The following is a 12,208-nucleotide window of genomic DNA, read 5'->3' on the forward strand; positions in this document are numbered from 1 at the left end:
CATCTACCTATTGAGCTACAGGGGTGTATTCACCTCATTCTTCATCACAAAATATGACCAATTTGAAATTGCTCTCTCATCCTCAGGTGCAAAAGTTCAGGGGGAAGGCAGCAGACCCTGAACAAAGGCACACCTGGCCTCCTGATCTCTGATTCAATGGTACCCCTTTCTTGGGCACCCTAACTGCTTGTTTGGAGGGTATTCTGATAGCAACATCTAGCTGCAGCCTTGACACGGATTGCATGATGTCAACAGATTTTCAGACCCCTCGTGGTTAGTGTGAAATGTGCTCTAAAGAGTGGAAGTACAGATCCTTTGATTTTCTCAGGTCAGTTTGGAATACGCTCGTGATTGAGGAATTTCGTGAGATTGTTTTTCTCTGGTTTCCTATAAAACCAGGCTGAAGTACTTGACCAGTTCGACTAAACCTGCTCAACTGAAATTTGGTGAAGAGGATTGCTGATTTTATCTGCCGAAGGACAATTTCTTCTAAATCTTGGGTCATCTTGGAGTATGTTCGTGTTTGATTATTGATTCCCGCCAAACTTCAGGGTGGGCCAGCTCATCGTGGTTATCAAGGATTTTAGTGTGATTTTGAAATGTTTACATTTGGCTATTTGCACTGGACTGAGGGCAGTGCCAGTTCTCGATGCTTTTCATTGTGATTTCATTTGAAATGTTTGCTGTTGGTTAACTTATTTGGCCTGGATCAAGTGGAAGTACCATATCTTGAATTGCTTCCACACAAGTAAATTTGTTACTCTAGGGAATGAGGATCTTCTGGAGGACGGTTCAGTGACTTCTCAAGTGAACCTAATGAAGCGTTTCAACCAGGACATTGTGGATGTCCCCATGGGTCATAAACCTATTCAAATTTCTCACCGGACATTTCCAGCAGTTTGTCACCATAATTTCAAGGGTTTGACCAATAATTTCCCTGAATGGAAGTACCGTTCACAGTAGCTTGGCAACTGTGCGGAACCAGTGTGATTTTCAGACAAATTACATTCTGGTGGGTTGAGTCTTCGTGATGCTGATCAAATTTGAATTTCCATTTTGATGGCTGCACTTTTGGGTTGTTTCATTTTATGTGAAATTGAATAACATCTGTGAATATTATTAGTCTCATTACTGCGGTCGTTGCCTGGTGCAAGTCAAATGCAAGAGTTTGGTAATTTCATGGTTCTATAAACTTGTGAGCTTCGTCCCTTCATCAGTCTATTTTGGCTTTAAACTTGTCGGGGTCTTGCGACCTTGGAGAAAAGTTATGATTCAGTCCGGGTCCAAATCTGGGACCTGCATTTTCTCTAGTCTAATGATGTTACGCTCTCATGCTAACAGATACGAAGACAAGCCACTTGTTAAGGAAGTGCTTAGTTGAATACGCACATATTGGAGAGACTTGAATTGATTTTGCCCTTAACTGGTTTTGACAACATCAAATTGTGACTATTAGTCACTGGGGATATTTTTTCTAGATGATTGGAGTCGCATCGCAAGTTACGTGATCTTGGAATTGGATAGCTGACAATCATCAGAAAGATTGAAATCATTGAGAGAAGATCAGTCGAGGATATAATTGAGGAAAAAATATTGCGACGAAACTGACATAGCAAGCTGTTTCAGTAGTGAGGGAATTAGGTTTTCCAATATTTTGAGTGACAATCTTTCAAAACGTGACGGAAACTTTACAGTGAAGGAAGTAAAAAACAACATCACTGGCTATTTGCCGACATTGTGTACCTAGATTTCAGAAATTGAATGTGAAACTGCTTGTGAACTTTCAAAAGGGAAGGATTTGGCAGGAACTATGAAATCCGGTTGTAATAAGATCACATGCCACAGTCATTGTAATTTGATTGGGGATGTGTAGAAAAAATGGAAAAACGTTTCTGCCAGTTATGAGTATGGGAAGTCCAAAATGCTTTTGCATGACAGGATGGAAAAAACACTCGAAGATTCAAGTTTCTGTTACTGAATTTCTCTCATGTTCGGTTTGAGTTTTCCTGGTTTACTATTTATATCATTTGAAGGACTCTTAATACCAGAGGTGGTCATTTGGGCAGAATCGTCGGAAGATTCAGTCAAGACTTTATAAATCTCCCTCAGGAAGGCGGATTCATTCATTTCGCAATTCGGAGGAGAAGTCTCTGCATTCGTTTCAAGAGAACCAGGTTTGTCATTGCTATTGTCTGGTAAGAAGAGTGGGTTCAACCTCCAGCTGTTATTACAACTGATATCTGGGTGCAAGCTTTTACCGTGTTATCATATCAGGTATGACCTTCTGTCTTCAAATATTTGGCCATGTGCACTGTGACTCATATTTCTGAGAGGGCATCTCTAGCGTAGGTTGTGCTTTTGTATGGCTTGAGGACAATTTATTTTGGGATCTAACGTCTATAATCACTGGAGTACATAATTGATGTGTTTGTGCAAGAACCCATTATCGTTATGTAATCGTTTGATGCATTCAGTGTTGTTGCATCTCCACCTTCATACTCATAGTTATTGGTGATTCAGGGACCTTTGGGTGATAAACGTGTCTGTCTCTTGCTTGTGGGTAGTGGGCATCTGCATGACTGAGAGTTGTGGCATCCATTGTGCTTACGCAATGCTTTGTGGAATTGGGTTCTTGACCAGGAAGATCTTGTGGTGATTCAGCCTTTGGCAATCATTTGTATTGGGTATTTCTTCATATTTTAGTATTTCTGTGAGCTGTGGACATCAATGGATTCAGTGCTTGGCATCCAGTGGATTGTTTAATACATGTAGGTAGGAGTAGGACAAGTGACAGCTGTCAGTCAGTATCTCATCCTTATGTATGTCTGGATGTTCCACCATCTGCTGGTCTAGAACACATTCCTTGATAATTTGTGATCAGCGGTCATTGTTCCACAGATTCTTCAGCGTGTTTTGATAGTAACCTCTCCGTGATAATGAGATCTGGACATCCTAGTGGACATGACCTATGACTCATGGTCTTCCGTGGAAAGGGTCGGGGTTGTGACCTGTGAGCTTTTGTTGCGGACGCGCCGTGGTGATTGTGATATTAGTGTACGGATGTATTGTATTGAACCCTCCACAATTTCAGGTTAGGTCTCGGATCAGTGGGTCTCAATTGACTGTTCCGCATATCGTTTCGAGGAAGGGGTCCAGCCTGCTGTGTGGATTGGGTGCAGACTTGTCAAACATTTGGAAGTACTAGTTTTGTCGATGGAGTCAATGGATGCATGAACTTTGCTGGGAGCCTCTGTTTTCTTTATAGAGTTTTGATTGGCCTGCCTATTTTCATTCATGTAGTCAATGGATATATTACTACTACTAGGAAAAGTATATGGGATACTGCATTACCCTGCATGCTCAAGGATTAGTGACTAAAAGTGACTAAAATCTTGGATATCTCCAAATCGACTTGAAATCTCCTAAAATCATGGGATTCCAATCTTGAGTATTGGATACCATTAGATACATTTTAAAGAGTTTCAGCACTGTATCGATTCGGAACTTAATATCAGTATCAGAGAGGTAGCTATGTTGTTCAAAGAGAGGATACCGACGATGACATACTATGCATCTGACAGGTGAGTCCATCATGCAGATCTTGATTGTGATGAGATTGATATCATAAGCCCCCACCCTCAGTGTTGACGAAAATCCAAATGGGAATATTTGAATTTGTGGTGGGAATACCCTCTAAGGTTCGATCACGGAGCTATGCAACTAATGAGTTTGTCCTCTCCATCAATACAGGTATCATGTTGTATAAGTCAAGTACATGTAGATGGCGTACCTGGTGCCACTTCACGCCATCTGTGTTATTGTTGCAACTCTTGTCAACATGTCGTGCTGATTTTGGCTTCTCCGGTTAACGACTTTGTTTTCCTTCATTGTTTTATTAGCACCTTTGGTAAGAAAGCTAATGTTGACACTTGATTCCTAACAGGGTGGCGAAGGTGAAGTCTGGCACACCCAATGGGGGGGGGGGGGGGGGGGGGGGGGCTATGAAACATACCTTGGTTTCTCTGTGAGGGTTTAGGCCTATACTTTATTATACTGCTGTTCAGTGTAACCCAAGACAAAGAACTGGAAACTCACACACATGTACTGAAAAGGTTTTCGGTTCAGGCTGACCAAAACAGGTGCAAATATATGCCTTGGGCAGCTGCAGTCGAATTGTCAGACTTAAAAAGTATTTTGTTTCATTGTTTTCTTTAAATTTCCTGATTTATTTGGCAATTAATCAAACTGAATTGAGGTTCTCCCCTCCAGCGGCCCAGCACCCATGCATGTCATTGGACAATGGCAGGAACACCTTAAACCGAAATAGGGCAATTATAACTTCACCTGTTCCTGAGCGCATGCACAGAGCATGAAATAGAAAACGCAGGTGAATATGCAGTCCATTTCGAGGTTCTCTAGGCAGAATTAAGGAAAAGTATTTTTAGCCACTGCATCAACATGCATGTCAAGTTTCTTTCTGTCGGTTGCTCTTTCAACAAGACATCGTCTGTGGTTGTAGTAAAAACGTCAGATGTTCTTTAAGTTCAAGATGTTTTTACCTGCTGATGGAGTTGACTACTTCCAACCTCAGCTCGCCTGCAAACTTTTTTCCTGAAGTTAAAAAAGGAACTACACATCTTCGTAGTAGATTTATCTTAAACTGAACCGGATGTTTTGGCGTTCATTGATCATCCCTCCAAACTGAATGAAAGTTGCTGCATTGAAGCAACATGTGAGGTTCAGTGTAGATTAAATGTAAGTTGAGTGTGGATGTTCCGACCTGGACACAAGGTTGTGATACCCCATGGAGTTATTCATGGGTACGTGGTTGGACTGATTCATACCCTTGCCAGACTGGAGTCTTGAGAGCACCTGCACGCGCTCGTCAATACTACATATGAAAATCATGAAAATTTGTTTTCTTCTGAAAACCTCGCACTCTGGCATGAGGTTTCTTGCCAGTTGGTTAAGGTATACAATCTTTGTCAATTCATTTTAAAAGTGGTTCAAGTTCTTATTCAAAACCTATAACAAAATAGATGAATTTTCAATAAGGTCATCAAGGGCCATTCAGAATTGGCCAGCAGCTGATGTTCCAGCTGGAAAATCAGGCCTGGACCCGAAATAACTGTTTGGGTGAAGTCAGTTTACGCTTTGGAATTTGTCACCAGGTGAACAACTGACCTGGAATTTTAGTCCTTTTATTCACTTTTGTAAGCAGCCCAGGGGGTTGAAGCGCGTTGACAAATAGTTCTTGGAAATTTTGAGGGTTTTTTTGAAGCGAGCATCTGTTATTGTTGTGGGCAAACAATAGAGGGCATCGTTCGCCTGCTGAGTTTGAGATGAGACTAAACAGAGATGAGCACGACCATACATGTAAAGAAGATAGTGAAATTTAGTATCATGCCCGGTTGCATCGAATGAAATGATTTGAAAAACTGCTGAGTTTTACCAAACAATAGCACTCATCTCTGCCCAGTAGCTGTGACGAAAATAGATCACTTTCAACGACTGGCTGTGATACAATTTCTTTGAGATGTAGTGCCGGGGTGATGTAAGCTTACAATAGATTGAATCATTGAGGCTAATTTGAAAAAAAGAGGGAGTTTTTGAAAGATTTGCGTCTTTTTGGCATAAGAACATGAGTAGTCACTTGGGGAGGAAGTGTTGGCCTATTTTAGTGACTCACTGTGGTGAGGGAGTTGAACATTTATGATCAAATAGTTTGTTTGTGGATGTGACACGTTTTGGATCATCTGGTAGGTAATCTTAAGCATTCTCTATTAACATTTCGCCTTCTCATTCAAACCTCAAAGAGTTAACGTGTGGTACTCCTGCAAAAATCTATATTCAAGGTCTGTTTACCCAGTGTTGATAATCAATCGTATTCCAAAATAGCATTACCTTGCCAAACAAAAAGTTTATTCATCAGAGTCCATTAAATTACATTTCATCCCAGTCTCCTCTGAGGTGGCCATTAATGATGACCAGTATCGCTCACTCATTCATTTCAAGCCACCAATCAATAGTCGACCGATAAAACAATATTTGCTGTATAACATCATAACGAAGTGGCATATTGGCTGCCTACAGGTTTTGCCGTTTCTCACCCACAGCAGTCAATTTTGAGATTTACAGAATTTTCACAAAAAAACCACTACACCAAAACCGAAAGTTGTCTGAGTTTCTCTCTTAGTCATTGAAGAAACCTTTCTCGAAATAAAAACAGATTGCTTTGGAAATCTCATTGGAATAACAGTTTTGCTTCCACAGGGGCAGGTAGCCAATCAGGTCATGTGACATTTGTACAACTGGGGCTATTTTTAGACTTGGAGCGAGTTCTCCGTGTTGAAGTGCTGCTAGCCTTAGCTCTGGGAGATCCCAGCATTTCTGTGTGCTTATCCTGGATTTACTGGTATACCGATTTTCCCCAATTTCATTTCAAATTGTGAGGTATGTATTTTAAATCAGTTGCATCAATTTTAATTTCAATTACATGTATATACATCATCATATAAAAAGTTTATTTTTCACTGATTGCCACGGTATCGCTAACGCAGCTAGCTATCAGCTACAGGTACAGTGCTAACTCTAATAGCATTTAGCTCTGTTCCTGTGGGAGCTAGTGATATTCTCAAGACTGTTCTGACAACTTCCATCACTTCTATTTTTGTTCCTACAGCAGTTGAGTTTGAGTTTTTTTCCACTTTCATGTATTCATTTCATCTTATATTTCTTGTCCAGTTCTTGCAGACAAATAATCTGTATTTTGCCAAAAAAAGCTACAATTATGATATCTGCATTTGCTTCAAGTTGATTGCTTTTGAAATGTAGGTCAGTATTTGACCTAATTTACATGTAAGAGGTTTTCGGCCTCATTTGTGCAATAAAGCATTGTATATTAGTATAATTGGAGAGTTCGCCTGATGTTGGGCTATCTGCATAGGTGGCAGTAGTGGTTTCCATCTAAAACACCACTGCTGCCTAGAACAGGCTAATTTTGCAATCTTACCACTTCTGAATCAGAATGCCTGCATCTGTTATAAATACTGTGGCCAGCTTGATGATGAATCAGGAGTTGTAAGGTCTTATCTTACAACCCGATTCCAACTTGTAATGCAATTTACTATCGTGACTCAATCTCGTAGCTTGTAGTAAGGCCGATTGATTAACAGGTTTTTACCTTGACAGCAGTGGTCAGAACTAACCTTCCTTGCCATGTGAAGCTTATTTATTCCAAACCCCTCTGTGAAGTTCATTGAGCGCAGACCCTAAAAAAAGCATCTTGTGTTACGAATTTGGTTCTCGAATATGTTGCTGCACACCGCAAGAGATGTTACTTTAGGACAGACTTGTTGGAAAGGCAATACTTAGACCTGTACATTTCAAATTCAAATGTTGGAAAGTGTTAATGCACACTTTATATCTATTATATTGACATGTTCTTAATCAAAAGTAAGAATGATATAACCTCATTCCTGCTTGTAATCAATTGATAAGCAGATTGCAAGTTTATTAATTATAGCCGCACTTACACCACCTGAAAATGGACCACCAATCTTGGTTCGGGAACCAATGCCGCACCATCGAAAATCCACCAAGCGCTTACACCAGCGCTGCATTTAGTTATAAAATCCGGCTACAGATGGCGCGCAAACAATAAGCAGAACGCGGAAAGCCTTGGCAGAAAGCGCCATTTCGAAAGCGCCGCCTGGAGCCGAACCATCTAACTAGCTAATTGCCGAACCATTTGCGCGTACAACACGACAAAGCCGAGCTTTTAACAAGCCGGGCGAATTTGGACCATCAAGCTTGGTGGGACAAATTCGCTCGGCAATTTGTATCGGCAATGGATTGCCGAACCAATTTGTCGCGGCAATGTGGTGGTGTAAGTGCAATTGGTCCACCAATATTTCGTGGTGTAAGCGCAGCTTATGACTCACAAACGCATAATTATTTATGTAATCGGGCAAGGTTATCATTATCATGTTTTTTGTACAAATGCGGGTGTCTTTAATTAGTTCTGGTTCTAATGAGTAACTTTTACTATGATGAGGTTTCCTAGTGACTCAAACCTGTAACTTTTAGTTTTACACATAACCAAGTTATCATTAATTAGGCCAGGTGTAAATGGCCAACAGCAAAAGATGAAAGTAATAGCAGTTTGGGCAACCTAATTAGGGGTTTTCCAGGAACTTTATAGTGATTACTAACTAAATTACTAATGATCAGTAGTTGGAAGAGGGGCTATAACAGATCAAGGTGATGAAGACCATCTGTCCAGTTTTACCCTTTTGTTGTGCTCTACTTATGTTGCATCTGCTGTGGGTGGGGCCCAGGAACTGGTGTGTGTTATCATTTTTAGTTTGAGGCCTAGTTGGGCCATGATTGTCTGTGTCCTGTCTCCATACAAAATACATACGTCTAGTGAGGGACTGAGCAATCATCACTTCAGTGTTATTACTTATTGGCGGGACTGTATCTTTATGAGATGTGGATTGGCTTAACTCATTTTAGCAGTGGTTTTCTAGAGATGCTATTTGCTAGAGGTTCTTAATGCTTACCATTTGATAGGGGTTATACTTATATCTGGATCTGACACTGTTTGCCACCTTAATTCGTTCAAAACAAATTCTGTCATTCATCGTTAACTTGAATGGTTCAGATGTTCTTTGAATGTTCAGAACGCTAACAGCAATGGGTTGTAGTATAGGTTATCATCGTTTCTAAAAATAAACACTTGTAGCATGCGCTACACAAATCATGCAGCGGTGAAGAGAAGTGGGTGGCACACCAAGTAAAAATATTTGCAAGTAGATTGGGAAAATGAAATGTAAAGAACAAGACAATGATTTCTGTTGAAATTGATTTGCCTTTCGGTAACAAAGTTGTGATTCATTTCTGAAGAAAGTCCGACCTTGGTGTTTAACCCTCTCTATCCCGAGAGCCGACAGGTAATGGTGGCTGCATGTTGACTCTTCAGGTGTTTTTGAGATACCGAACTTCTCCACAGAAAGTCAGTCCATTTCAAGAATATAAGCTGAAAAATCCTGTACATTTGTGTCCAGAATTGTATCAATGTACAGGTCGTGTCCGCTAGACTTGGGATGAAGTCAGTTTTGCAGTGTGTTCAGAACTTAATGCGATGATTTGAACTTCCACAAGAGCTATGCTGCATTAAATACTGGCTCCAACTTCAGACATGCACTTAATTTGAAAATGTAAACACCTGCTAGCCGCCATTTGCCGGCACAGATCGTGGAAAGGTCACGGAGAGTCTGCCGCCAGTGGGTGCTTGGAAATTCCATGAAAATTGGATTGGAATATTATGGGATTTTGTTTCCCAAGGGGGTTGGAGTTACTGAAGTTTGAGACCAATGGAGGATTGGTCGAGTTAGTGCAACCTAGGTGGTACATTTATCTTAGTTTTTTTGTTTATATCGATTGGTCTTGGCATCTATATTTACTGTATATAATTGCTGTCAATTATTCCCCAGCAATTTTAGGTATGTCCAGTTTCGTGGTAGGTACAGGTGTCATCGTTTCAGCATGGTTTAAGAGGAATCTTTCTAAAATCCTGTATCGGTTGGAGCATGTGGATGTCAATAAGGGCATCATGGCCCTGGCAGCTTGCCATAGGGACTTGAACCCTCAACCTCCAGTGTCCCACCCTTTATTGAATTGATAACAACGTATCTGTCCAGTCATTCTAGAGGTATGACATCTTAATCAACTTGATGAAAAATATAATATTAACATTTTATGACCTTTCTACCTTGGTATGGTATTTCTTGTTTAAACACTTGGGAAACTCACTTGACCTGGAAATCAAAGTCCACCTTCTCCAGCGCCTCGATTCGGTAGTGTTGAGGGCACTTTGGTGTGATAGGCCTGCATTATTTCGTGTGCATACATAGCCATAGGTATATATGATACTCGCTTTCATGTACTGTGTCTTATTTCTCAAGTTTGGGTCATCTCGTTCAGGGGACAGAGGCCAGTGTCATTAAACAATACATGATATCAGACATTGAATAATCAAAAGTGATATGGACAATTGGATATATTGAAGATAGAATGATGGAAGACTCAGCAGCAAAAGTTGGAAAGTTTCATTGAAGAGTGAAATAACCTTTGCTTAACACTGGTCTTCAGTGGGATTAGACAATGGGGAGGTACCACTTCCGCCAACGCAATGTGATTGTCCCAAGAAGAGGCAGGACCAGAAGGTCTCTCTGTCTCCCAACAAGGTAGGATCCGGCTCCTTCCAGCTTCCCCAGTGTCCTTCCTCATGGCTTTCTTCTTCTTCGTATCACTTCATCGCATCATCTCCACACCCATGAGTGATAGAAATGGCCAATTCTTGTTACTCTTTTGTAGTTGTTCCAAAGGGGTTAACCTTACATTATTGCCCGTCAAGTTGTACTTCGGACGAATCAATATGTTTTATGACGATATGCGAAATGCTCCTAACTACCTGTGCCCATTCAGTGTAAAACTTGTTGAGAAGTCCCAATCCATATCGCTGCTTCAACTGTTTATACCACTTTCATGTATACAGGTTTTGCAGTGGAAAAAAGCAGAAAAAAAGTAATACATGCTGTTCAAATGCACATGCACTCTGCTGCACGTAGGCGTTCCTTTACAACCCCCGTTTTTTTCGAAGCGAGTTGGTTCTCATGTTGTATCTGTAGGGTTAAATTGTCTAATCTATTCTTCCTAGGCCTATAGGAAGCTCATTGAATGCGAGATTTGTTATACAGAGTATGTTATGGTGGTGGTATTGTTCAGTGTCAGTGGCGTGTAGGTGCCATTTCATAGTCATTGAACAGGCCTATATGTCATTTTAGGCCAGTCATTTACTGGCTGTACTTCTGTGGACTTGAACGCAGGATTCGAATGTCATCCTTGCCAAGTCGGTCTAAAAAGGCCTCATTTGGTTGCATTTTGAGGGAGTTATGGTCTCAGATGGATGATATACCATAAACGCTTCCAAGATGATGGGAGTTGGTCTAAAATCGTTCATGATAAGGTAAGCCATTCGATGAAAAATGCGGCTGGAAATATCATGCAGTGATAGTTGGTGGAAGTCTGTCAGCTTCTAGACTTTTTCATCTCACTTGCCTACCCGGTTTTACAAAAGAATGTTGGTAGGTCTTGCCACCAAACCTATAAGCTTGTACATTATAGGCCTAGCGTTTGCTTAGAAAGCGGCACTTCAAACATAATAGAATGTCTTGTAAGCCAATTATCTATCATTTTGGACACAGTGTCTTGTGGAAAATGGTAAATCTCTTCAAAATTGCTAAGCTGTAGTTTTGGTGGTGGTGAGATCTCAGCATTTCCCATTGGCTATGATAGCTTTGAATTAGGGTCACCATGTGATGTTGAGGAGCACTCTACTTGTACAATAATGGTAAAGCTGCACTCTGCTTGGACCACAATGATGCCCTGAGCACTCTGCTTGAACTGCTCTGATGCTCAGCAGCACTCTGCTTGGACAACAATGATGCTCAACAGCACTCTGTTTGAACCACTCTGATGCTCTGAAGCACTCTATTTGAACTGCTCTGATGCTCAACAACATTCTGTTTGAACTGGGATGATGCCCTGCACCATGCAGCAGTTGGGTCTGATATTGAGCTAGAACTGTAGTATTACATCGTTTTAATGTCACAGAAGTTTAAAAAACTTTTTTGTGGCGTGATGGGGTATGACAGCCATTCAAAAAACATCCTGACATTCGGTATGGGGTCATTATTTGTGTAATGATAATTGCCGAGCCATGCCCTACATAGGTTTTTTATTTGCTCACAATATCAATGATATAGACATGATGAAATGAAGATCATGATATTCTTTTTGGTGCCATATGGCGTCTATTCATCTGAGAATTTAACTGCTGTACTATTATTCTGACTGCTGTCTTTACATACTCTACCACTCTTAGATGGCGGACAATGATTGGCAATTTGGTGGTTGTGAGGCAGCTACTGATCAGGATATGCTGCAACTGGCAGACACAATTTGTAAGCGTAGTTCCTGCCTGTTGTAAAAGATGATGGTAGCTTATGTAACTCTGTTAGAAATGGATGTTGTATCAATGAAGATATCGTTATCATGTATAAATGTCTGGAAATTATGATTGAAATTGGTTATTTATGCAATTTTATGCAAGTTTTATGAAATGGTAGTCTGTAGGCCTACA

At 40.7% G+C, this 12,208-nt stretch overlaps 1 protein-coding gene across 11 annotated transcripts in view; it reads left to right on the plus strand.

Annotated features, from left to right (window-relative positions):
* LOC135490603 (IQ motif and SEC7 domain-containing protein 1-like) overlaps positions 1-12,208 on the plus strand; it is a 61,264-nt gene that overhangs the window by 29,050 nt on the left and 20,006 nt on the right. Inside the window, exon 1 of one of the 11 annotated variants that reach the window (XM_064775837.1) lies at positions 3,505-3,581. The exons of 7 other annotated variants lie outside the window; for them this stretch is intronic. In XM_064775837.1, coding sequence (XP_064631907.1) covers positions 3,532-3,581 — 50 coding nt within the window. In that variant the 5' untranslated portion in view covers positions 3,505-3,531. Of the gene's footprint in view, positions 1-3,504; positions 3,582-6,355; positions 6,454-10,084; positions 10,251-10,877; positions 11,033-12,208 lie in introns of those variants that run through there. 3 more of the 11 variants (XM_064775843.1, XM_064775836.1, XM_064775841.1) reach the window with 3 other exon arrangements.

The sequence above is a fragment of the Lineus longissimus genome, chromosome 7, assembly GCF_910592395.1.
Source record: "Lineus longissimus chromosome 7, tnLinLong1.2, whole genome shotgun sequence".
Classification (NCBI taxonomy): Eukaryota; Metazoa; Nemertea; class Pilidiophora; order Heteronemertea; family Lineidae; genus Lineus; species Lineus longissimus.